This window comes from Rhyacophila brunnea, unplaced genomic scaffold (genome assembly GCF_057557595.1).
Source record: "Rhyacophila brunnea isolate RB1 unplaced genomic scaffold, BYU_Rbru_1.0 scaffold_12, whole genome shotgun sequence".
In the NCBI taxonomy this organism is placed as follows: domain Eukaryota; kingdom Metazoa; phylum Arthropoda; class Insecta; order Trichoptera; family Rhyacophilidae; genus Rhyacophila; species Rhyacophila brunnea.
In genome coordinates this window covers 13,411,443-13,438,547 of record NW_028232774.1, presented here as the reverse complement: position 1 = coordinate 13,438,547, position 27,105 = coordinate 13,411,443, and the positions used below count along the sequence as shown (strand labels likewise).

The following is a 27,105-nucleotide window of genomic DNA, read 5'->3' as shown; positions in this document are numbered from 1 at the left end:
ATGAATATCAAGATAGGTCGAATTATCTGTGTTACTGTCTGACAAGAAGATCTAGGCAATAACCGGAATTCGCTGGAGTCGAAGTGCGATAAACTAAATAGGGGAGGCTTGTTAGTTCACAGTTTTAACACGTGGACAACTTGTCGATAACCGGAAGTCGTTGCAGTCAAAGTGCGGTTAAAAACAGGAGGGGTTTATTATATCACAGTTTTAACACGTTGACAAGAAAATCTTGTTCGACAATAGTTTATTCAATACTTTATTCTCTACTAATGTAGCAATTCGAATGTTGTGAACAGGAGACAACGGCATGCAACAGTGACTTCTTTTGCATCGGTTCGCAATATGATAGTGGAGTGATCATGAACCGATCTGTGCTATTGTCATGGTACTGATAGTAGATGATTGATTTAGCAACGCATTTCTAATATTATCTTTACATATCGTTGGTCTTTCTTCAAGGCCATCTATAGTCAGACGGTGGCACTGAATTGCGAGTTCCTAGTTATTGTTTAAAGCTATTCTTCAGTTGAGGCATGGTCTAAAAAGATACGTAAAGTTTTTTTGTCATCTTTACATGATTTAAGAATATTTTGTTGACGTCCGTGACGCCATGACAAAACAAATTGACGTGCGCACTGTTGGTCTCCAATTGGCGAGTCCAGGCGACGAGTGACAAATTTCGTCGCACCTACTGTTGAAAATTTTTGCCGTTTCACTGAAGTACACTCTTAACAATGCGGTAACCTGTTCGCAGTGAATGGAGATTTTCAATCGTATGTCGTCGATATTAATTAATTAAGGTATTATTATTCAAATGAAACAATCGTCATTTTCTACAAACAATAAATCAATAAAAAAAAAATTGATTGTTACTGAATAATCCAATATCTACCATTGTGTGAGATTCTTTCATAATGATAATTTTAATCATTTGAAAAATTAATCCACAAAAATGTTCTAATCGTGTACATACGACACACTTCACAAATACCTACCAAAAATCAATTTGTATAGAAAGTTTGTTCTTTTCATTTCTTAAAATTCGAAATTACATTTCAAACGAAAATTACAGTTTAATGATCTTTAAACGATTACAAGTCATAAATAAATGGGTTTTGAATGACTAGATCAGTCGCTTAATCGCCAAACCCGCTCTGGGCGATTTTTCAATAAAATTTATTTTTGAATGTACGTATGTGCTAAATCTATAGGTCTACCTGCCTTATGAGCTGCGAGATTTAAATTCGGCCGTTTCATCAAAAAATCAAAATGAATATTGACTTGAGTGATCAAATCTACTCTAGAATAAATAACAAGTTACTAAATCCGCTCTACATAGCTGACCATCAGACGTTGTGATTCATATCATGATTTTTAGCATACGTTTAAATCGCTATACAAACATCACCATTACAACAAGCATCCATATCATCGTAAATGCACAAACAGTTTTTCGTGATTTACTCGAAACTCAAAAAAAACCTCTGGAGCGGGTTTAGCAACTAAGTGACTCAAATAATTTTTTTGTTATGTTAACCAGAAATGTTTTGGAAAGAAGCCACCGTGAAAGACAAATACATTTCAAGATTGAAACGTATTTTTCGTAAGCGTAAGAAACCCTGATTGTCACGCAAACTTTTCGCCTTGCATTTAATCGTTGCCTCTGAGACGTCTCTCTGTCACGTGCCGTCGCCTCCCATCACAGTCACGAAGTTCGAACAGCAGGCTTTAATAAAAATTATTTGTAGGACGGTTTTACTGGTTATTATGGCAAGGTGTACGTACTATTATATAACAGGACACTAATTCTTCCGATCTAGCTGCCTGATAAACATTTAAAAAAACATAAACTACAATATTGTATTAAATAAAAGTAATAACTCGACATAAATTATACCAGTCATGGAACTTGCACTTACGGATACCTAATAATAATAAAAAAGATAACAAACATAAGAACTAAATTAAGTTCTTTGTCACATCTTTTGAGAATACTTTTTAGTAATGTCTAAATTAATATAATATTATCATAATATATCAACTCCACGACTCCACATATCCCCCCATACACTGTTCGATTTTCATTATTTGTATTAAATTCGAAGCGCTTTATTAAAAAAATAAACTCTTGTAACACAATGCTTGGCAAACATTCAACGCACATCATTTTCACAAAAATAAACACGTCTAATCTTTCTGCTTATTACAATCATTACAATTTTCGCTAGTCATACTCGTAAAACTTTCTATTCACGTCTATAAATTCTACAATCATCGGAAGCAAGCACAACGTTTCACTGTATTCCACTGTCCTGAATATCCACATAACGATACGCTTCATTAATTAAAACAGCACCCGGCCGACGCACTTTTCACTTGACAGCCAACAAAAAAAAACTAATATTTCCACACTGCCCGTGTGTCTATGGAGTGATATATAATGTATAATGATATATATTATTGTACATCATACACACACTTCTGTGTCTGAGCTGAGATGCACAGCACTATCGGCGGCTGCCAGTTTCACGAGTGTCTTCTTCACTCTGAGGATGGGCAGCCGGACCGATGGGTTTTGGTGCCAGCACTCTCGCATCAGTTTGCCCATTCCCGATAAGGTCTAGTAAAGAAATAACAGAGAAATCAAACATAAAACACAGGTAAAAAGGCAATTAACTATAAAGTCAAATAGTGAAGAGTGACATTAATTATATATAGCTAGATCAGCGGTTCTCAACCAGTGGTGTACTTGAATAATTTGTGCAATATACAGAATATTAATTTTAGCATCCAAAAGTAGTGCTTGTTTGCAATAATACTAGTTACATTAAATTTGTGTTAGGTTACGAATCGCTGTGACAGATAATCCTTACACTTTCAGGGAAAAACTGATATTATCTCATCACTATAATGAGAAATCACCTGTGAAGCTTGATCATGTTAAATTTCAATAAAAAAAGGGGCAAAGTAACTATGGCGGCGCTCATAGTCAAGTGCGTAAGGCACTGGATTTTTAGCTGAGTGCTCCGGGTTCGATTTTATCAAAGCCTGGATGTTTATGTGATTGTTTCACTTCTACTACTGCAATACTCTGCTTCACCACACTACTGTCACTGGGCCGCGTGGCCTGTTGTAGTGTTATTGTAATAATATCAAAGTAATCTTACAGCGTTGCTAGCCCATCTGTTTGACAATGAGGGTCTCATGGCGTCCGTCGAGACCACTTTCCGCATGTCTTCAAAGGAAGGATCTGAAGGGACCACATCATAGAACGGCGGTTTATATTCCTCAGCTATACCTTTAAATTACAACCACAAAATAATTATTTTGCATAATGATTCATTCTTAACCCGGCGCCCGCTTCTGTCACGAGTGTAGTACGCGAAATTTCTCAAAACTACGGGGCTACAGCGCTTCTGTCGCCAATGTTGTACGCAAAAATGCGCCGGTCGATTATGTAGAATATACATGACGCATGATTTTGAAATCTCTACCATAATTTGCCTTATTTCATTACCAACGGTGACATATATGTAATATTGTCAAATAAATTTTGTTACAATACTAAAACTAAGATGTTTGACATGCCTTCGACAGGCCGTCAATCTACGCTCATTTAATTTTGGTTTGAAACATCGTGCCACTTTACTGCGTTTGCGCAGTATGCATAATATCACTGTTGTGAGAGGACTGTGCAAGGAATCGCTCTTGTCGTTTTTCCGTACAAAATATTACGTATTTTACGCGATCTATTGTATTGTGTGAATTTTATTATAATATTTTGTCTGTGTTATTGTTTATGTGTTTTTAACTATACCATTCATGTGTATTAAACTGTTATAAAGTGTTTTGACTATATTTTTTTCGACTATTTTACCTTTTTTATCGTGTGAGTGTTTGGTTGAGAACTTTTTTCAAACTTCAATATGGCTGGTTTAAGTGAGGAATTGGACTCCGATTACGAAATGTCTGAAGAAGAATTGGAACCATCTGACCTCAGTGATGTAGATATATCAGAAGAGCCAATTGAACACTTGAGAACATGGACATCCGGACCCCATGTTCCGATAGTATATGAGTTTGATGATTTTCAATCCGGCATAGCAAACAGCGATTTGACTGAGACTTCGCCTGAGTGTCTTTTTTTTGAACATTTTTTAAACCGTGATATAATGTTGAAGGTAGTCCAACAAACAAACATTTTTTTCCACTACCAGTATAACACTCAAGATCTTGGACCAAAATCACGTTCTCATAATTGGATCGATACAACTGTATCAGAATTATATGCATTTTTTGCGGTGTCAATGCTCATGACACGAAACAAACATTTGTCACTAGAAGAACACTGGAGTACGGATTGTTTTTTAAGTGCACCCATTTTCGGTCAGACGATGCCTAGAGACCGATATGAGTTATTGCTCCAAATGCTCCATTTTTCCGATCCAACAAGTGTTACCTCAGATAGACTAAATAAAATTAGGTTACTTTTAGAGCATACACGCAAAATTTTCAAAGACACGATGATTCCGCATCAAAATCTCTGTATCGATGAGAGCATTATTGTTTTTAAAGGGAGACTTATTTTTAAACAATTCATTCCATCGAAGCGTCATCGTTTCGGTATCAAAATGTTCGTGCTGTGTGACGTTATGACGGGTTATATTTTAGATTTTATTATTTATTGTGGTGACGGGACAGACATAGTGGATAGCCAAAACTTTGGAATTTCCGGAGCTGTTGTGACAACGCTGCTGACCGAGTATCTGGGCAAAGGGCATTCGTTGTGGTGCGATAACTGGTACACCGGTCCACAGTTATTCAAACACCTCCATGAAAATAAAACCAATGCTTGTGGGACTGTACGTAAGAATCGCAAAGAAATGCCATGCTTCAAAAAGCTGAAAAAGGGGGAGACAGAGGTAAAGTCAAACAGCCCATTGTTGGCTCTCAAATGGTGTGACAGAAGAGATGTCCACATGCTTACAACCATGCACGATGACTCCTTCGGTCCAACCGGTAGAAAATTAATAAAAAAAAAACATCTCTATCTAGATATATGTGTTGTATTTGCAATGTGGCTTTATGTCTCAGTCCATGTTATAAAATCTACCACTCTTCAAAACAATTTTAAATGTGTAAAGTAAAAATAAATATGTAACTCAGTAATAATATTTAATAGCTGTTTAAGTGTCTGCCTAAAAGTTTGTTTAGTCTAAAATTATTGTGCTATATTTACGACCCTACTCAGGGAAAAAACATTATGTGTGATTTTATTACCATTTGAGAAGTGTTTCTATACTCGCGTCAAGCACGAGCGTGACGAATAACAAAATGCAAGCCTTGCAGTGCTCCATATACATAAAACAAAATGGCGGAAATCTTATAAATGGTGAGTCTTTGTATAGAATTAATTTCTTCGGATATTTTTGACATTATGACTGATTTATTACGGTTTTTTAATGTTGTAAAATAATCTGAACATGTCTAGGCCCTAAAGAGCCATAAAACTCATTTTTTATTGCCATTTTTATTATGAAACACAGAAGTTAAATTAAACAAAAACCGTCACCGCGGAGAGTGAATTCGTCATACTACAATAGCCCGCGAGTGCCAGGTTAAGTTGCCATTTCCACCGCAAGATAGAGCATATGGAATTTCATAATACGGAGACGTAAAATTTTCAAGGATCGGTTAGTAGCCATTGGGACCATGTCTTGTATCTGAGCAAAAATATAAATTGAATAAACATGTGAATTAACGCAACTGCTGGATCTTAATGGCCCACGTGCCACGCGTAGGTCAAAATGGAGTTTTATGGTATTTTCAGAGCATAACCCTGGACATCCCTTGAATGTTGTAGATAATCTATTTCTGTAATTTTGAAACCTTACTATTCTTTATATTTATTTTAAACATTTGATGACTGCATAAAGTATTTTTATTACATAAAATAGTATTCTTTTAAACCTCTCGATCTAATGTTTTAGAATATAGTCATATTTCAGTACATCCATGTGCAGTGGTGTTAAGAGTTTTTAGATTTATTAAATTTTAAACGCATTTACAAACCATTAGTAAAATTAATGTTAACATTATACAGTAAAACCTCGTTAATAAAGAACACGGATAATTCTAAATTCGCCGTAATTGGAAATTTTTGCAAAAAAAAAGTCCCTCGTCATATAACCATACCATAACCATTAGTAATTCGAAATGATTTCAGAGTCCTGGCATACAAAAATATTCAATAAATCGTAATAAATGACCCACTAACACACACGGAATCGGAAATTTCGTAGGCACATCTACGATCGTAAACGAAATTAATGAAAAAGAAAATTTCAAAATTTTTATATTTATCCCCTATACATTTCACATTTCAATTTTTTTTTCGATTTTCGGTCCCATGGAATTCGTATTAACGAGGTTTTACTGTACAGTGAAATATTTATGATAAAAAATTATATTTTACAATCTCTGTGATCCCAAATTTGACAAGATTTAGGCATTTTATTATTAAAAAAATGGGCATGATTAACACATTTGAAGATAATTCTAAAGATACTGATTATAAGCTATGTCTTTGACCATTCAAATGTGATAAATATCCTACGAATAATGATTGTTTTATAATAATTATTGACCTAAGAATAAGGTAGTATTTTCTTGAAATACGCCATTTCTATTGGCATTTCCCAGTGGTTTAAGCTACAACATACAGCCGTAGCCATAAATTGACAAACGATAAATGAAGTAGGGAGTAAGATCATGTTAACGCGCATACTTGAACATGTACCTGACCGAAAAAAAAAAATCGTTTTTTTTAAATAGGTGAAATTGAAAAAAGTTTGGTTTCTAGATGAAAACTTACCATTCCACATTGTTCTTCTGCAGACCTCCCACATGACGAGGCCTAACGCGTAAACATCGCATCGCCTGAACGATTCAAAGCAATCCATGTTTATGCTGAAAAATAAAACTCATAATGTCAAAACTGAATATAAGTGTAATATCATCATGGCTGAAAGGCAAAAAAATACAGCCTTTTTTGTAAAATAAAGGTCAACTCAATAAAAATTATTGTAATCCTTTTAAATGATTACGACATTCATATGAATGACAGCTAAATGTTATTCTGAAGTTTTATAAATAGCGTGCCAAATGAAATATAAGTCGGTACTGACATGAGCAAATTTTCTCAAGTCAGTACAAGGTCGAATTTGCATGCGCGTACACTTTTGATTACAAAAATTTTAATCGGCACGAACGTTTGTACGCGTAAACCATACGTGAGCGCAAATTTGCTTAAGTCAGTACCGACCATTACATTTATATATATTTTTATATATCAAAACCTAGGGAACGAAAGGGGTAAACATGATTTTTACACAAAGTGTCCTATATAGGTATGTATTGAGAAATATACAGTTAATTTTTTTTTATTACTTGTTAGGTTAAAACTAAATACAAACCTTTCTTCTAAGAGTTCAGGACTCATGTATCTCTTTGTTCCTACTCTGGGATTAGGTGCGACATCCAACTTCCCGGTGGACTGTATGTGCGTGACGGCCAGACCAAAGTCAGCGATGACGCATTCTCCATTCACCTTCACCAATATGTTCTTTGTCTTTATGTCCCGGTGGGCTATCGCCGGTTTACCCTGGTGACAAAAATAATGAACAACCATTAAGCTACAATCACTATTCTTTCTTTTTTTGACCATATCTGATCCTAATAGGATCATATCGACCCTTAATCGGCAGAACAACGTAAGCGACAATTCATAAATTTTAGAGGAGAAGGTTTTTTTAAAATTATTTCCGTAATTAGTTCCAAAAATGAATTCTGTTAATGTGGTTAATAATAATTAGTTACTGCCTATACGGAAATTATAAAACAATTGCAATAGTGCTTTTAGTTTTCGAGATAGTGGCGGTAACGCTGTTTTGCTTATGTCTATGACACAATATTTTTTCCAGGCATGTCGCTTACGCTATTTGGCGTAGTCGTTTTTATTTATAAATTTCATGCTAATTGTCATCACAGGGCATTACTAATTAAGTATTAAAATAAATAACATAAGCACCCATTTATTTTACGAAAGGGGACGTTGTTAAATAAATTAAAAATACTTTGACTTTTTAAATTAATATTTTTGCTTGTAGATACTTAATCACATATAGGTAAAATAAAAATAAATGATTGGTATTTTTAAGGTTTCGCTTATATTATTAATATTATCAGGTATTGCTATTTTTCAAAATGAAATAGGTACGTATCTACTCGTACATAATTAAATATGGGGACCTACTAATTATGATAAAATAAAATTGTAATCAACTATTCAGTTTCATAAAAAAATTATTGTCCCACATTTTTTAAGCAGTAATCGCTGTATTATCCTCATTCACATCTTCTTGATCGGATTCCGGTAATCTATATCGGAAGATAATATATATAATAGTATCTTCCACTGATAATCCATGTGGCAGTTTCATAAACTCATCCGTCATCTCTGAGGGATATTACATTTAATACAGAGACTTTTAAGATCGTTATACTGGATCTCCGATATTGGTGATTTAGCACTATACAGCAAGGGTGGCTGCACTTAAAGCATCACAGCACTTGATCGGGATCTGATGACATTTTCTAGGTCTAACAGTTTAGTTCTACTGTCACCAGAGTAGGTACAATATTTGGTAAGTTTTTTAAATTATGCCTTTCGTAATTCACCAAATTTAATTTTGAACTTTGAAGGAATGCAAGTAGCAGCGAAAGATTTCCAGTCACGGAATTCTGCATATGACATGATGACCTAGCGTTGGAAATGATGGTGGGTCATTCTGATAGTGCCTAAACTACTCTGAATATAAATGACTCAATTGTCGCATGAAGGGAATCGACCGGCATCGTAGTACGACCAGTGGGTCTATTCTATACTTATCGACCGCTAAAGTGATAGATATTATCAAATTAGGGTAGGTTTATATAAAAGTGTTAGTACTTATTGCAACAATTATAATCAACGTATTGTAATTGTTACAGTAAGTGCTAATTCTATAATACAAACCTACCCTAAGTTTGATAATATTTATCACTTTTTCACTTTAGCGGTCGATAAATACAGAATAGATCCACTGGTAATAGAAAATGTATTTCTATCAATTCAATGAAAGTTGAATTTTTCATAAAATAAGATAGCATACCCAGTGTTGCCCGGTTCTTATTCTGACCAATCACAGTATAATAATTCCTTGATTTTTTCCCGCTTTGTCAGTCCTGTCTAAAGATTTGTGCATGATTGCTGAGATCTCATTACTGCCACGTTTACCATCAGTTTCACCCCATAAAAAGCAGTATCCATAATTTGTTCCACTTTCGTAGATACTTTCATTATAGTATGCGTATTTCGACTAGGGAGTGTTTAGCACCTTCTCGAGGTCAAATCTTGCGCACAAAATGTCATTGTGATTTTTACTTTTGGCCAGATCATTAAAGAACATCTCCTTGCATTTATCCTTTACGGTAAGGGGACATTTGTAAGTATCCGTTTCAATTAGCCGAAGTCTCTCGTCACCAGACATATTTGTTACTTTCTCGCAAAAAGAACACTATTATCTTTTTTGGTAGATGAAAACCCAAGTTGAACTTACTGTCTATTAAATACGTTTCTGAAAACATTCCGAATCACGACATTAGTGGATTCATTCAAAGAATCCAAATTTTCAGTATAAATTTTATACTTATACATTTTTAACATTTCAAAAATCTACAGGAAGATACTATTCTTCGTAGATTATTCCGACAGTAGTGAGATGGAACGGCGGGTAATTATTGTTTAATAAACTCTCTTACCAGGTTTATTTTATCTCAGCTAGTTTTACTGGAGGGCGCGAGCTTTGCTCCCAAATCGGTTTTCGCACAACTCACTACCAGACGGACCACCGAATAAACCGTACCGTAGCTTACACTATCAAATAACGTCGGTTACGTTGTTTTGCTCTACTTTATAATGCGATACAAGTTAAAACGCTAAAAGGCACAGACCCTAAAAAAATGTCACGCGATTGAGATCGGGCTCTAATATTTTTGTCACTTATGCGCTAGGTGATATTGAACAGTTCTCCATTTAAAACGCAATTTACCAAAAAGTGTCGCTTACGTTGTTCTGCCGATTAAGGGTCGATATTATGGCCCTTTACAGAGTAGAGGTTTGTATTAACAGATGTTTGTCAAGTGGCTAACATCCACTTGTGCGACTTATTAAGTGCATACTCCGACTCCAAACACAAATTGAAAAATAATGTGTGTATTTGCCAGATCCACGACATTATAAACCGACGGGTAACCACAAATAGTGCAGATTAATAATTTGTTATGTACGACCGATAATAAATTTATTATAGGTATCGCAAATTGAACAAGTTGTTTTGTAATTAGAATTCAAATATTTTATGAAAATAATGATACCCCCTAGTGGATAATAATCATTATCAAAGCCGTTAATGTAGACCAGCAACAAACGGGTCATGCTATGGGTAACAAAATAATTCCAAATTATCGAATAGTCGTCAGCAATAATCAAGATTCTATCTGCCAAATAATAAACGAAATACAATACTATATTTGCTTGAATCCTATATGCAATACGCTTGATTGTTTTGACAAATGCTACAATGCGTTTCTCAAATCCACCAAATATTTGATGGTGGTACCACGTATGTTAGGTAGGTTAATAATTTACCAGCGACATCTCTGTATCTAGCCCATTGTCACATCATCTGTGGTGACCATATCTGATATTTGTTAGGGAGAAAGCAATTGCCAATCTTTTATAACTTCTTCACTGACAAGGCGTGCATTAAACGAGATATACAAGATCGACCGATCATGTATAATTTACTTCTGTAGAATGTAATTTAAATAATCTGTACCAACCTGAGTGCCGTGTATCTCGGTGTGCAGATGCACGAGTCCCTTGGCCGTGGACAGACAGATGGCCATCATCTCGTGGTGCGTCAGAGTCGTACTGTTCAAATGATCATACAGAGAACCCAGAGCATGATACTGAGTGATCAGCCAAAGCTGGAAAACATGACATAAAAAATGTAACTGACAATAATGTCAAGGAAAAATCTTACCTGGAGCGGAAATTATATTCGTTCATGAATAAAATTAATAAAATATTTAAATTGCTATGGACTCGGATTTCCACTTAAAATTTGACAAATTTCAGCAATAGCATAAATACATCCTTACTTGCGTGCAACTATTTCTGGAAGTCATGTCGCTGCCGATGTAGCCAAGGATAGCTTCGTGCCGGAATAAAATGGTGCTGTAGATTTCAGTCTCTCTCCGCCATGACGCTTCATCCCGAGAGAAGAATATCTTGACAGCTACGCTGTCGGCGTGCCACTGACCTCGCCAGACTTCTCCGTAACGACCCTGGAATGAAATTGTACTTTGAAATATTTTCATTGGCGCAATATTTTTGTTAATGTATATTACATACAATTGCTGTTATGTATTCTTCATTTCTTACACTGTTGTGATTTTTTGTTTTTAATAAAATATTGTAGATTTTCCTTTTCGTTATGGTTTGTTCATAAACAAGGGGAGTATTTTAATTGAAGTGAATTTTAGTATTAACATTAATAATTGTTTGATGGCATTTCTAGAATATCTTTAGCGCGATAGTTTTTTTTTGTTAGCCAGGGCAAGATTAACATTTTTTACGTTGTCAGATTTAGTTAAACCAGTTATTTAGTCTCCCGTAAAATTTACTCATTGGTTGCAATGTTATTTCTGTTCGTTGTTCAAAGAAACTTTTTTAAATACATTATTATTGATATGAAAGATTTTCAGAAGAGTCAGTAAAAGAATAATATTATGGTGTAATGGAGAACTGACCTTCCCCACACACTCAGCCAGGCTAATGTGCTTGGCCAAGGTCCTCTGAACCAGGAGAGGCAGGCCGCTACCGCTGCCGGAGGTGAGAGACTTCTCGAGGTACCTCCTCAAAGTTGTGTCTCCGGCCGCCGTGGCCTTGAGCAGGTGGTGCTGCGCCCCAGACTGGCTGTCGTCGCAGGCGCTGGCACATGACGCTGGAACGCCACGCTGAGGAGACAACTTGTGCATGGCTGCTCGCGACAGACGTGACCTAAAACACACACTCATTGATTCACCCACCAATTACAATTTTTCATAAATCGTCATTCTGTCATGTAAACCTCGTAAATCCAATTCATTGCAGACGACACTCTCAGTTAGATTCCGCCAAAATTAGCGGCGATTCAACATCTGTGTTGCATTTTTTCATTCGGTTTACCGTTCACATTACAAAAACCCGATGTATGTGTTCGAAAACGGAAGCATTGCATTGATTAATAATCCTAGTAAGAAAAAAACCATCAGAATTTGCAATAAGTTTTGACTTACTGCATAAAAACTCATTATGCCACAAAATAGCATACATTCTTACATTCATACATTTATAATCTACATACCGATGAGATCTCCTCATGAGCAGTAGAATGATGGCTCCCAGCAACCCTAGCACTACGATGGGTCCTAGAACGGCAAACCATAACTTCCAAGATTGCGCGTAGCCGGCCCACGGAATCGGAGAAACGGACTCTGGAAACAACACATAATTTTGTCTTAACGCATTCATTGCTGACCAATTACCACATTTAATTATCATGCTAATAGTATCTAATGGCCACGCGCCAGTCGCGTTGTCAGCGTATATATATATAGAATATCACATCACAAGATGCAAATAGTTGACGTTGACTGGGTGTGCCTTGACTGAGTTTGATTCTCAAAAATATTCGGAAGTCAAAGGAAAACGATTGAGCTGACTAAGCGAAGAGATCCTATCGATCACCACATGTCATCAATTATTAAAAAGTATTAAAATAGGCCTTTGTGATGACTAGATTTGACTGTTACAATAGATGATTAGCGATTTACAATCATTAAAAATGTGTTATAAAAATGTCATACATGACTCTACCTAGTTATAGCAGTGGCGAAGGCTCCATACTAAGCGATTATTTAAAGCCGACCTTTTAAGAAAACTATATCTTCAAGTATTTATTTCAAATATACATAAATAAAAATATGGAATATTTTAAAATATTAACCGGATAAGTGCCACCAGCGTCCTAGCACGCTTTTCTATTCCGAGAACAGAGGGCCAGCCATGCAAAATGCGCGTGCAAAGACGCTTCACTTGAAACGCAATATATCGGCCGAGGCAATGTTTTGAATAATTCAATCGCATTGCCCATACAGCGACATCTCTTAGAATCATGGTGTAATACTTACATTTGTAATTTTCTATATTATCATCAACGAAACATCAATTTTAAACAAACCTTTCTTTGGTTACCGAAACGCGTCGCTAGTAGGGTTGTGCCACGGATCGGATATTTTTCAAATTACTCGCCGGGATTCCCGTTTACTTATAGTAGATGCAATCGAAATTATGGTTCGCTTATGCATACGAGAAACGGGGAATACTGTGATTCCTGAATATACACAACTATACAATAGCAGTGACACATCTTCGAAAATATGCCAGTTGAATATTCGAAGTCGTATTTGACGTACCTAATTCGGTTTCGCGGCTGAAATATTTTCACTTTATAATTCATTTCAGTAATTTACGGGTACGATTTTGTAATTTTTAAACCTTCGTAATCTGTGTTGTGTGTCGTAATTGTATATTTTATAAGATATTAGTGTCGGGACTTATTTTATTCGCATAGTGTTTAAGTTATTTGACTTTTTGTGTTATATCTTTTTATAATAAGTCAAGTTTCTGGGATATTTGAACTTTTTTACATATAAACCTTTTGATCTTCTTTCTAATCAAAATGGAAGGAACACAAAGTTCATCAGAAAATGCCGAACAGGTCGAAGATTTGATGTACAGGGTTGGCATAACTGTTGAATCGGATGATAGTGATTTTGATGTCGATTTGGATGAAGAGGAACAAGATCCCAGTGCATATGAAGCTGCACAAATTGATGAAACTGTACCGGCTGACGAATCTGTTCCAGTTTTCGAATGGGAAACCGATAATTTTGTCCCCAAAATAAATTCATTTGATAGCTCGAGGTCAGGAGCGGACATAGAAAATGTTGATAGCAGAGAATCGGAGTTTTTCAAGCTGTTCATAACCAGCACGCTTATGAATTTCGTTGCCATGGAAACCAATAAACAATACCAATACGTCAAAAATCACTGCAATGAGTTGAGTTGGAGATTGAAACAATGGGTAGACGTAACAGTAGGAGAATTGTACCTCTTTTTGGCAATATGTCTTTTGATGGCCTGTAATTCGAGAAATAAAATACAAGATCACTGGTCTACAGATATTTTACTATTTTCTCCGATTTACTCAGATACGATGCCCCGCAATAGATTTCAAATCATTCTTCGCATGCTCCACTTTTGTGACAATACGCAACAAATAAGTGGGGACAAGATTTTCAAAATTAGATTCCTAGTGGACTATTTCAAAAAAAAGTTTGCGGAGTGCATGTATCCTTACATGAATGTGTGCATCGATGAAAGTTTGCTACTTTTCAAAGGCAATTTGTCATTTCGCCAGTATATCCCATCAAAAGCAAGCCGTTTTGGCATAAAATTTTTTGTGATATGTGACTGTGCCACCGGATATGTACTGAATTTTATTGTGTACACTGGAAAAACCACCGAATATGCCACATATTTGGACAGGGGACATACCCTGTACGTAGACAATTGATATACTAGCCCAATTTTGTTCCAAAAACTACATGACCGGAAAACGAATGCTTGCGGCACTGTAAGGAGAAACCGAAAGGGATTGCCAAAGCATACGGAGAAATTGAAAAAAGGAGAAATGAAAGCTTACCACACAGACACTATTTCGGCACAAATCTGGAAAGATAAATGGGAAGTGTCCATGCTGACGACTTTTCATCCTGCCCAGCTCACCGACACAGGCAAAAGAACGTATCGGAATGAACCGATAATAAAACCGGAATGTGTCCAAGATTACAATAAAAATATGGGTGCAGTTGACAATGAGGTGGTACAAAAAAATGTTCTTCCATCTAATCGACCTCTCACTGTTGAACAGCCATATACTGTTTTGTCAAAAAACTGTAAATCGTGTACCGTTGGCACAATTTCAATTAGAGGTCATTCGACAATTAATTAACGAATACAAACGTGTTGTGCCTTCCAAATCTTCAGTTCAGAATTGCCATCGCGTCTCACAGAGAGGCATTTTATGGCAAAATCACCTCCAAGTGCTAAAAAAGTCAAAACAATGGCAAGATGTGTGGTGTGTTTATCCAGGAAACTTCGAAGAGAATCAAGGTATGAGTGTAAACAGTGCAAAGTGGCTCTCTGCGTTGAACCTTGTTTTGAGACATACCACACGGTAGAAGACTATTAATTTTTTTTTGAATTCGTTATATTTTTATTTGGTTTTAAGACTAAAGTAGCACATTGTAGAATTACTTCTCATACATTATCACGTTCTCATCTTTACTCTGTAAGTGTTGTGACAACCCTGACGTTTTGTGAAACATTAATTGTGATTTATTTGGATGAATAACGGCGTAAATGGACACATCGTGTATTAATTTGGTAAGTCTATATGATATGGTATTATTATAAAGCCAAAAAAAGTATATTTACTAAGGTTTATTTTTTCAAAGAAAATCGCGGCCCTCCGTATATGGCCATACAAATACCTCTTGGCAGAGAACAGGTTAAGAGTCATCTAGTGTGTGAATTTGAATGTAGATTGGCCCGACTGTTTAAATTAGTCAAGTTTAGAATCAAACAAAAAATTACAAGCGAGTAGCGACATCTGTTTTTGTTCTTTGAATGACGATTATTGAGGGCATAATCGAAAATTGTTTTCTATACTTATGATGACTCATCTCTTCAAGCAAGTCTACAAATTTTGTCGCGTTTCGGGAGCGTTCGAGAGACCCGCTTCCAACTCTTTTTGCAAAGTTTATTGTCTATGCCTGCCGCTTTAGGCAAATAATAAATAACAAATAATTGTATCTCGTGATAATTATTTAGATTAGTTCAGTCATAGACAAACATAATTTATATCGTTTTAAGTCAGTCAGATTGTTGTTCAAAACATGGTGGTATAGTTTTATTTTGTGAGAAAATTCAGTGATTTATTGTGTTCTGAATGTGGATAGATTATCTTCTTTTGTACCCTAAGTCATTTGTCAGTGCTTTAAATACAAATTATTTGTAAAAATGTCTAGTTTTCCAATTGAAATTGGTCATTGTTGCAGTACGGATCAAATTTAAAAAATTTCGTTTTCGAGTTTGACGTTTATGTGTCCACACATATTGTCGAAATACTCAAAATCAAACTAGATTATCGAATCTTTCAATTATAGCTATTGGAAAAGAATTATTAATTAAATTAAAACGTGGGCAAACATTTTATGATGTTTTAAAAAAAATTCTGCAGAAAAACAGACGAATTGACTTAGAGTACAAAAAATGATCATATTATAGTAAGCCTTTATAAATATCTTGAAGTGTTTTGAATGCCAAATGACAACAACGGCTTTTTTCAAAGCCACCAATGATATATTTTTGGGCGTATGTTACGTGTATGAATGTTTATGAAAATACATAATTTAAACTCATCGCTCAATTTTATACCGTCGGTGAGCTATTGAAATTTCAACGATTCAGTGTGTCGTTGTCATTAGTGTGCACATATTATTATTTATCAATACTAATATCGTAAGTATTATCTTCTTATTTCCTGTAAGTATACCTTACAAGTGTGCTATTTTTCTCTGATCTCTACAGCCTACCTCTTCCCAAAAGTCACCCTTCGCCACTGAGTTATAGTCCAAATATAATGAACTGTGTAGATTTAAGACTTACCCCTGAATATGGGCGGTGGAAGCTCGGGGAAGTCTCCGGCGTTACAGAGATCTCCCGTGCAGCAGGTGATGTTGAATTGGCCTGCAGTATGACGCTTGCGGTGCCCCTTGTTGGCATTTAACTTTGTTCTGCAGATGACAATAGAAAAGAGGATCATTCAACAAAACGTCTACGATCGGATAAAAATGCTTTCGGTGCAGAAAATTAAGTAAGTATTTCAGTGGAAAGCGTGCCAATCAATTATTATGTAATACATACAGCAGACTGGCTAACTCCCACTGAGCATGAGGTCTGATCGAGAAATGTCACTTTGAATAGCATATTCTTCAAAGTCATGAATGAAAAAAATTCTATTATCCAATCCATTCGATGACTTGAGCCCACGATTGTCTCAAAGATTACCAAAAATAGCTTAAAATATTCAAAGAATGCATTTTTAAGCACCCCCACCGGCTCGGCGCGATGTCAATGCTGACATTTTGCCTTCGTAATTATTATCGTTAAAATTTATTCGTTATTTGAACAGACAATAATTGTATGAAACAAAAATATGTTATAGTAAATACAATCAACAACTTGTTATTTGTTCAAATGCAACCTCTAATTCTGGTCACAGCTAACCAAAATACTAATACTAGCAAACGAAAAACGAAAAAAAGAAAAAGCGTAGTCATAATCTAATTGGTACCTACCTGAATCGTTAATAACTGTTGAAAGTTAACGATTATCACTATCGTCGAACAAGAATTTCTTGTCTACATGTTAAAACTGTGAACTAACAATCTTATCCAGTGCAGTTAATCACACTTCCATTTTCAAATGAGGAACGTCCCCAAATTGATTATTTCAATTTATGCTCCCGTAGTGTACGGATCTGTCAATTTACGTAATTTGAAAATTTTTATAAAAAAAATATGTCTAAAACGATCAGGAGTGATGTTAGAATTATCATTAGTTTTGGTTTGTTGCGAATAAGAAAAGTCACATCTAGAAGGAGGGCCGATACATTATTTAAACACGCCTCAAGCATGCGTTGTCGCCATGACAGGTAGGTCACTGAGAAGTCTTCTACATGCAACTACAGCACAGCGACTTCCTGTTATCGGCAATTTCTTGTTGTCAGACAATAGTTTCTTTTTTATTATGACAAAATATTTAAGCCACAGAATTCCAGCGGTCAGAATCATTTCAAACAACGCTACAGGCTAATATCGTTAGATCATCTTACACGTACGTGCCCGGTGGATGGCAGAGCATATTCAGCTGGTCAGGTTTTGTTGTACATCCGCGGGAATATCTCTCCTCTCCGTTTGAATCACGGACGTGGGATTTCCAGCACTGAAATAACAAGCAAAAAGGTAAATTTTCTCTCGAAATTTTTAAATAATGCCATGCAAATGCAAACTTAATAGAACACTAACTGGTCAGCTTAATCTATGTAATTTAATTAGCATTCACAAATAAAACGTTATTCAATGCACCGACGCACATAAAGTTGAGTCTACATTGTTGAGGAAGTTTTAAGACGAGCCAATAAGACCAGAGAGCGCAGAAAAATTGCACTTTGGCCACATCTGAATATACAATAAGATATTTTTAATTAACTATTTTTTTTTTTTCAACGAATAATTTACAAGATTTAAGAATGTAACATTCTAATTATTGAACATATACATAATTTTGAATGGGCGCGATACCCGAGAGATATGGGTGTCTTACTTTTTTCAAAAAGATTTTTTCTCCGATTTCAAGATTTCTCAGAAGTGTTTTCAAAATTATGTATGTTCAATAAGATATTTAATCAAAGGACCATTGTTTTAATCAATTGGCAATAATTGTAATTAAGGTGTATCTAATAATACATTAATTTATAACTATTTACCTGTATGGCATTTTTGCACGGTTCAGCAACGGTAATACAGTCGGGCGGCTCGCAAGAGTGACATTTATATCTGTTGAAAAAAAAGAGAATGAATAATATTGTAAATTATATAATGGCTAGTTTAAATATTTCTATCACGTGTACAAATAATCTAACACACAAGTAGATGTTGTTCCAATCTTCAATGATATCAATATTTTTTTTCCGTCAAATTTCATTCATTATTTTAGGAATAATACAATGAAAATACAAGAATTTTTAAAATGGGTTATCAATTGGTATACACCACATATAGATATAGTTTCAACGATACGTGTTTTGTTGACATATCATGAATCTCTTGAATAGAAAAAACAAGAAGTTTGACTACACATATTATTTACAATGAAACCCCAATCGTACATTTTTGAAGGGGCCTACAAAAATACGTAGAGGGAAAATGTAAAATTGAAAAATTTAATTAACTTATTATTTAAAAAAATCGTACAAATTGCTTTGGTGCATATTTTTGGCCTGTTTATATAAACCTCTTTCAATATTATACAGTAGGCTCCCGATTATACAGGCTAATTGTGAAGAAAGGCGGCACAGATAAACGAAAAACACGGATAATCCGAACTATGGGTTTTTCTTTTTAAAATACTACATACATTTCATTTCTAAAGCAGACAATTATTTTAACATGTTTAATACTCATTAGTTATTAAGAAAATCTGTGAATTTGAATTGATTACAGGAATCTTTACAATGTCAATTTTAATTTTCCAAAGCGACGTTCATGCTTATGAAAACGAGTGATTTTTTGATTGATTGATTCGGATAATTGGCACACGGATAATCGGAAGTTTACTGTAAATTGATTTGAAGGTTTTGTATTGTACGTCAAAATTGCAACAAAAAAACGTAAAACCGCTGTAAACAATAAGTCACAAATGACATTCAAATAACATATTTAATTATTATCATTTGTGATAGAACTATCATAATAATATATTATCATATTTCCCCCAGGGGAAAGGCATTCCTGTGATAATATCAACAATGCTACATACAATAAAGATAGATTAATGAATTACCCTCTCCCTCGCTTTATATATCGATAACTGATTAAACTTAACATATTGTTATTCGCTTGTTTTGACTATATAGGTCTGACACAAGAGAAACACAGTCGTCTACTAAATTATACCTGACGTGATGAATATGGCGACTCGACAGGCTTGCAGAACAATATTAAGACACAAATCCCTGTTCATATCAAATTCAATATTCACCAATATGAGAACACTCTAGAGGCAGTGTTTTCCAAGCTTTATGCTACTATGCCCCATATTTTAAAATAAATCTTAACGCATATTTAAAATGTATAAAAATTTTGTTTAAAAAAATGTATTTTTACATCAAATTGAATACACGAAGCAATAAATTATTGAATAAAAGATTGCAGGTAAAACTTTCTGCACTGGAAACCGCTGCTCTAAGGGATCATTCATATCACATGAACGATGTGATAATTTTTGGCGAGGGGTATAGAGGGGGGGGGGGGTTTGTAGAAAATGTGATGCTACAAAACAAGTTATTATAAGTTAATCAGTCAGAGCTGAAATCGATAATTTCCAATGAGTTTGTTCGAAAAAATGAGCATTATTATCAGTATCACCAACCAATATCAAATTAATGATTTTATTGAATCTAATAAAAAATACTGTCTGCAATGTTTCGTGGACCAGTACATATTTTTTTATCCCATTGCTATACGGCCACCTCTTTTAGGTACGATAGCTCATGATGAACTGTGATACGGCAAAATGTAATACATACAATTAACGTGTAACCGTAGGGATATTAAAACCAACAACAAAACTGCATATCAAAGTTTCTCCACAGGACACGTGTTTCGATTACAAAAAAGTAATTTAATATAAAAACAGCTTGAATATACATGGAATACATTTATGTATTTACATAATGTAACTGAAACGTCTAACAAAGGATGTGCAAATATAAAACAATCACAGTAAGTTGAAATGAATGATTGAAGACAGTAAGTGATTTCGTAACGACCAATTTAATCCGCAGACATGGGGACATGGGGACACGTTAAACATGTTGATACAGGGTAGGTATTATTGGAACAAACTACTGTTACCGATTATGAAAGTATGACTAAATTAATATCCGTGTAAGGCGTGAATATGTTGATAAGTCTAAAAACATCAATTCTCAGGGCAGCTATTTATACGTTTGGCTTTCTGTGGTAAATCAGATTAAGTATGTGTTTTTGGATGTTTATAAATTTTAGCAAAAAAATTGTAAATTCTCAACAAACTAAAATATAAAAACATTTTTGTTTTACCGCAGAAAACCAACCTTATAAATAGCTACAGTGTGAATTGATGTTTTTAGACTTATTTCCATTTTTATTTCAATTTATTTATTTTTTAACATATTGTGGACATTACAAATTATAAGTTTAAGACGTTAACAGCATGACATTTAGAAACAAAGATATATAAATATAACAGTTACATAAAAAAAAGAGATAGATGAGTAGATAAATTAGATGGGTACAAGGAAGTACGCCAGATGAGTTAAGCAGACCCTATTTTAAGAATTTATAAAACAACGTCCACCTAAACTCATTCTCACGTAGGTGGAATATATCAACACCCGAAGCAATTTCGTTGAACATAGTTATCGCCCTCCCAATTGGCATTACCAGTGGCAGGTTGGTTCTGCGCCTTGGGAGAATAAACAACTGATGGTCTCTATTTCTGAGATAGTTATCAGGGACATACAGGTCAACACTGCCCAGAATGGCAGAGTTCTCATTTATACCTCGTATAAGTCGAAAAAAATACAGCTAAATAAAGATTTCTTCTAAATTGCAGATTGCAGTATGTAAGCATGTCTAAGAGAAAGTCAGTTGGATAAAGCCACGGATAGTATCCATTCAACCTCAAGTAAAGGGGTCTCAAGAATTCTCAATCAACATATTCACGCCATTCACGGATATTATGTAGGGATTGCAATACCGAATGAAAATACCAATACCGGTATTTCCTATTGAATACCGGTATTCGTAAAATAATTGGAATAAAACAGAAGTATCTACCAATAAATATAATATTATTATGTAAAATTCTCTTTAAAATATTAATATTTTATGACATGTGTCATTGCTTGTCACCGAGGAAGATGAAGGGCCACAGAAGTAAACTAGACATCGCGTAACCAGATAAAAAAATACAGTCCTGTTAAGCCTTTTATGTTAATTAATACATTTTGTTTCCACTATCAATACCGAATATATCGGTATTGTCTGATTTTTAAAACTGGTATTTCGGTATCGAAAAATACAAGGATACCGGTTTTGAAATAACGGTATTGCAATCCCTAATATTATGTATATGTTACACCGAATGTGCGAAATTGACTATTACATGAAATGGGCAAAATTTTGGCTAATTCATGTAATAGTCAAGCCAGTTGCCTTATTCATGAATTAGGTAATTTTTCTGCTGAGTACATGAATTCGCCACGGTATGGAATTCTTGAACTGTCAACATGACGGAAGAAAAAGTAAATTTAATACGGATGGTTTTATTAGTTATAATTGGACATAATATAATATTATTATTATTAGGTTAGGTTTTGTAATTCTGAATTAAATTATTCAACTGAATGTCCATTTTGAGGTTAGCTATCAAGTGTCAACAAACTATCACAAACATTCAATCGACCATTGCACAATTGATACCCAAGCACGAATCAAATCGCGAAAATACTTTTCAATAAAATTCTTCCGTTATCATATTATAGTTCTAGATTTTTTTTGCGCATAGTAAATAGATATGAACGTCATTCAAATCAATGACATTTGACACATTTGTTTAGTTGCAAAAAACACCACGGAGCGCGATCATCTATTTTGACCATAGATAATATAAATGTACATTTTGACCAATCCATGAGCATTTGATACATTTAGTTTAGTTGCAAAAAATACCACCGTAGCGCTACTATCTAATTTGTCCAAGACATGAAGTAGGCAGAAAAATTACTGCCGATTTCACGCACTCTCCAGATATTTTGTCTAATTCATGAATAAGGTAACGGGCTTGCATTTTTCATGATTTAGGCAAAATTTTGCCCATTTCATGTAATATTCAATTTCGCACATTCGGCGTAACATATATAAGAAGTTTCCCAGTCAATATTTTAGCCAGCTCAGAGTAAAATTGAAATAAAACAAAAACATCGATGAAAACCATTTTGTAAACATATTAGTGATCTTGATAAAATATTATGAAAGCTAAAGATTAAATTTCTTGAAAATCATTCTGCATTGTAGTTTCATTTAGAGCAATTTTTCATTATTTGTACTCTGAGTCAGTGTTACCAGCTTAACAGAAGTTTTTTTTATATAGTTAACCATTCATTATTTGGATGAAGAATGCGTAAAACTGCAAATAACAGTGAATAAGTTACCAAAGCAAGATGTCAAAAGAGACCATTTTATTTTATTATTATCAGACCATGTCCCATTTTAATAAGATCATATCGTCGCCCCAAAAGCAAAAGGGCACTTGTGACATTTTTGAGTTATGAAAGTAGTTTGGTTTGCATTTTTTTTTCTCTACATTATAGGCAAAATGGCACTTGTGGAGCTAAATCCATTAAATCACAATTTACGAAAGAAAATAATGATCGCTTGTATATTTCGTCTCTGTCCTGGCAGAACACACTAACTGAAGAATACTAGTTTTGAGTAATTTGACTTTGAAGTTGTTAAAAAGTTTGAAATAATAGTCAATCATGTTAGTTTATAAAGTAATCATAAAAAGGATGACTTTAAAATAAAGACTTTATTTATTAAGAAGGTTTCCAGACGGTAAAGTTTGAAATAAGGAACATTTTGGAACTAACTCAATATGTCATTTTTTCGAATTAGTGTTCTGCCAAAACAGTATTAATTTTCAATTGACGTATAACGAAAATGTAACATGTACACGATTTTGCCAGTCAATGTGCAGTGGTTACAAAAATAAGAAATGGGTACTAAGTATGTGTCATTTTAAAATGTGTAAGAGTCTCTGCATAAAATAAAAGATTTTGTTGCAGAAAAAGGGCCCTTGTGACGAGAATCTTAATAAAATATGAAAAATAAAAAAATTACATTTCAATCTTTGAGTGATAAGTCACCTGCGCTCTGAATATTTCAAAATAACCTCCACACGACTTCTTTCACTCAAAAAAAAAACTTAGGTACAGCGGAAAACACATTTTGAAAATACCCGATATACTGGATTATTTGTTAGGTTAACCTAACCCAGGGGGGGGGCAAACTGTGGCCCGCCGGGTATTTTTTTGCTGCCCGCCATTATTAATTGTACTTCTGATTACGAATAAATTTTTTATAATTTTTTAACAAATATTGACAATAGATTAAAATTTGAAGAATTTGTGGTTTCGTAAATGTATTATCTCAGTATGTCTTCCTTGCGTCTCGTCTCAGACAATGTACATAACTACTATTTTCCACGTTGAAAATCGATTAGGAATGAATGGAAAGAAATTTCGGATTGTAATCTCGCTCTGGATATTGTATGTAGATCAATAGATATTGATAGTGTACCGACAGAGCTACAACTTGAGATTATTGATCTGCAGTGTGACACTGATTTAAGAGAATTGCATCGTCTCCGAAGAAATCTCCAAATTTTACAATGCTCTTAATTCAGACAAATTCGACCAACTTAAAGACTATGTAAGAAAAATGTTCGTTATTTTTGGATCAACTTATATATGCGAACAAACATTTTCGATCATGAACCTCAATAAAAATTCTTTACGATCAAATATCTCCGATGCCCATTTAGAGGCAGTTTTGAGAATATCAACTACAAAATTAACACCTGAATTAAAAAAAAAATTCAATAATGTACAAGTTTCATTCTTCTCATTAATTTTTTGTAATGTTTATTTTTCGTAATAAGTAGTGTATATCTAAAAATGGTATTTTACTTGCGGCCCGCCGCTCATTTTGAATTTTTGAATTTGGCCCTCCATCCAAAAAGTTTGCCCCCCCCTGACCTAACCTAACCCAAACTAACAAATAATCCATGTACCAAAACTTAAAAAGCGTTTTTCTCAAAACTCTTTTTTTGTAGAAGTATAATTTTGCTTTTAGGGCGACGATATGGGCTTCCACAGACGGGAGGTTTTGTATCGACAGATTTTTATTTTTACGAGAAATGGATGTTAACCATTTGCTCCATACTATGACTCCAAACACAAATCGAAAAACAATATCTATGTTTGTCAGACGCAGGATTCGAACCTGGGATCCACGACATTATAACCTGACGCGTAAGCCACACTAAAAATGTTCTAGAATCACTAGCAAGTATAGTCAGAATTACTCGCTCTATTGTAATAGTTATGCCATTGAATTCCTTACCTTTTTCTCATTCTTCGTCTTGAAACGAAAGCATTAAAATAAAGAATAATTAGAATGTATTAAAAAAAGGAATCTTTATTACATTTTTGTTATGTCAAAAACAACTTCATCTCCTACATTGCATTTGAGTGATCAGAGGAATCTGATAGTTATTGACGAAAAGTTATATGTGTTTATAAAATACATCATAAATTTAAGTTTCCCTTTGGCAAAACAGCTTAATTATACAAAATAGTTCAAAATATTATAAAGTAAATTGACATAGAGCAGGTGTTATGAATTGTTCAGTCAATGTTATATTTAAACTTTGCAGAGATAACAATTTTAGCTAGGTATATACAGAATACATAATAATAAAAAATATGGTTATTTTTCTGCCTTTCGGTGTTTGAACAGCAGTAAAAGCAACACCTTGATCTTCGTGCTCCTTACCTTTGGTGATGGATGAAATTAGCCGCAACTTTTTGCATATCTAATAGCTGATGATCTAATATGTGATTGCTGTCGATTGAGGGAGGGTCCGGAGGATTATCAGAGGCATCGTCATCTATTCCATCGTCCTTTATACCCCCTAAAATTCCATAACAAAATCAAGTCAATGATATACGATCTTAACGTAAAATCTAATTTGAAATGATGCGCGAAACAGCTGGAGAGCTTATTTATTTCATGTAGAAAACACACATCAATTTGAAAACGAGGGATAGGGGTAATAATATCAAGTTTTTAATGACAAAAACATATCCAGTTGGAGTTTTTCATAACAACTGTGCTTAAAGACTGCCATAAGTCAGGACAAGTGTAAATACTGATGTAATCAAGTGAAGTTAGAAAACTTTGTATTATAAATGAGCGTTTATGGGTGGAAACGTTGTCTGAAATATAACATTAGTGTACCTTGACATGATTTTACAATAAATAGAATTATTAAACATCGCACTGTTCTGACGGTCGCCATTGTATACCATAACAATAGACAATCGAGCAAATAATGTATTCATTCCACTGTGGAAGTCAAAATACCGTCGTGCACTATGATTTAATTTAATTATCCAATGAAATTTAAATCTACACAAATTTATTTATTTATTGGGCTATTTACCTGCCTGGATTTAATTTAAAAAAATGTAAGTGTTAAAACTTGACGGCCGCTCAAAATCAAATTTCTAAGTAAAAATATGAATAGGTACCTACACAAAAAATTAAAAGCATTTGGCTCAAGCATCCGGCCACTAAATTTCAAAAAAGAATATCTGTCCAATAATGAACAAATTAATGTATACCTTATAAAAAGTTATAAAAGTTTGTTGGATGGTCTTCTTTACGGTTATCAAATATCTCACTTATGCTTCAAATACACTCTATGACGATTGGTCATATATATGTCGAAAAACCCGTTTCTTATGTTGGCGTCCTGTGTCATAGGGTGACACAGAGTCTAAATACGATGTCATAGCTGTCATACAATATGTATGTATAAATGTTGGAATGGCATAGATTTTATCATAGACACTAAAACGCTCTTAGCATATATGTGCCCGATCGTCATATAGTCTATTTGAACCTTTATTGTTTTGTTTAGTAGGTAGGTAGGTTCTTTCTTCGATTTGCAAAAAAAGTGTACATGTTTAAACTTACCTATCATATAATTATTATATATTGTAAATTAGCATATACCTTAATACTTTACAAAGCTCTGCCAAAACCGTCTCGTATTTCAAGATCAATATTATAATTGTATGAGTTTTTAGATTATGTGAAAATATATAAAAATAAAGAAAAAAATTTTTTTTTAATAATTTACGTTAAATGTTA

The 27,105-nt window shown here is 34.2% G+C and overlaps 1 protein-coding gene across 3 annotated transcripts; it reads right to left on the bottom strand.

The window, feature by feature from the left end:
• Nucleotides 1-1,187: 1,187 nt before the first annotated feature.
• sax (type I BMP receptor saxophone) lies at nt 1,188-26,266 on the bottom strand. 3 transcript variants are annotated; one of them, XM_085960830.1, is made up of 14 exons: nt 26,188-26,266; nt 25,723-25,861; nt 25,291-25,308; nt 18,828-18,897; nt 18,174-18,283; nt 16,946-17,073; nt 12,516-12,645; nt 11,920-12,169; nt 11,269-11,454; nt 10,948-11,094; nt 7,479-7,666; nt 6,878-6,972; nt 3,171-3,301; nt 1,533-2,623 (listed from the first exon to the last, which is right to left on the bottom strand). In XM_085960830.1, exons 1-14 carry the CDS (start codon nt 26,246-26,248, stop codon nt 2,471-2,473), a joined length of 1,806 nt encoding a protein of 601 aa, XP_085816956.1. In that variant the 5' UTR covers nt 26,249-26,266; the 3' UTR covers nt 1,533-2,470. The 3 variants fall into 3 exon arrangements, with proteins under 3 accessions (XP_085816957.1, XP_085816958.1, XP_085816956.1); XM_085960831.1 differs by lacking the exon at nt 25,291-25,308 and having other exon boundaries at nt 1,188-2,623; XM_085960832.1 differs by lacking the exon at nt 25,291-25,308 and having other exon boundaries at nt 1,188-2,623; nt 18,180-18,283.
• Nucleotides 26,267-27,105: the final 839 nt, after the last annotated feature.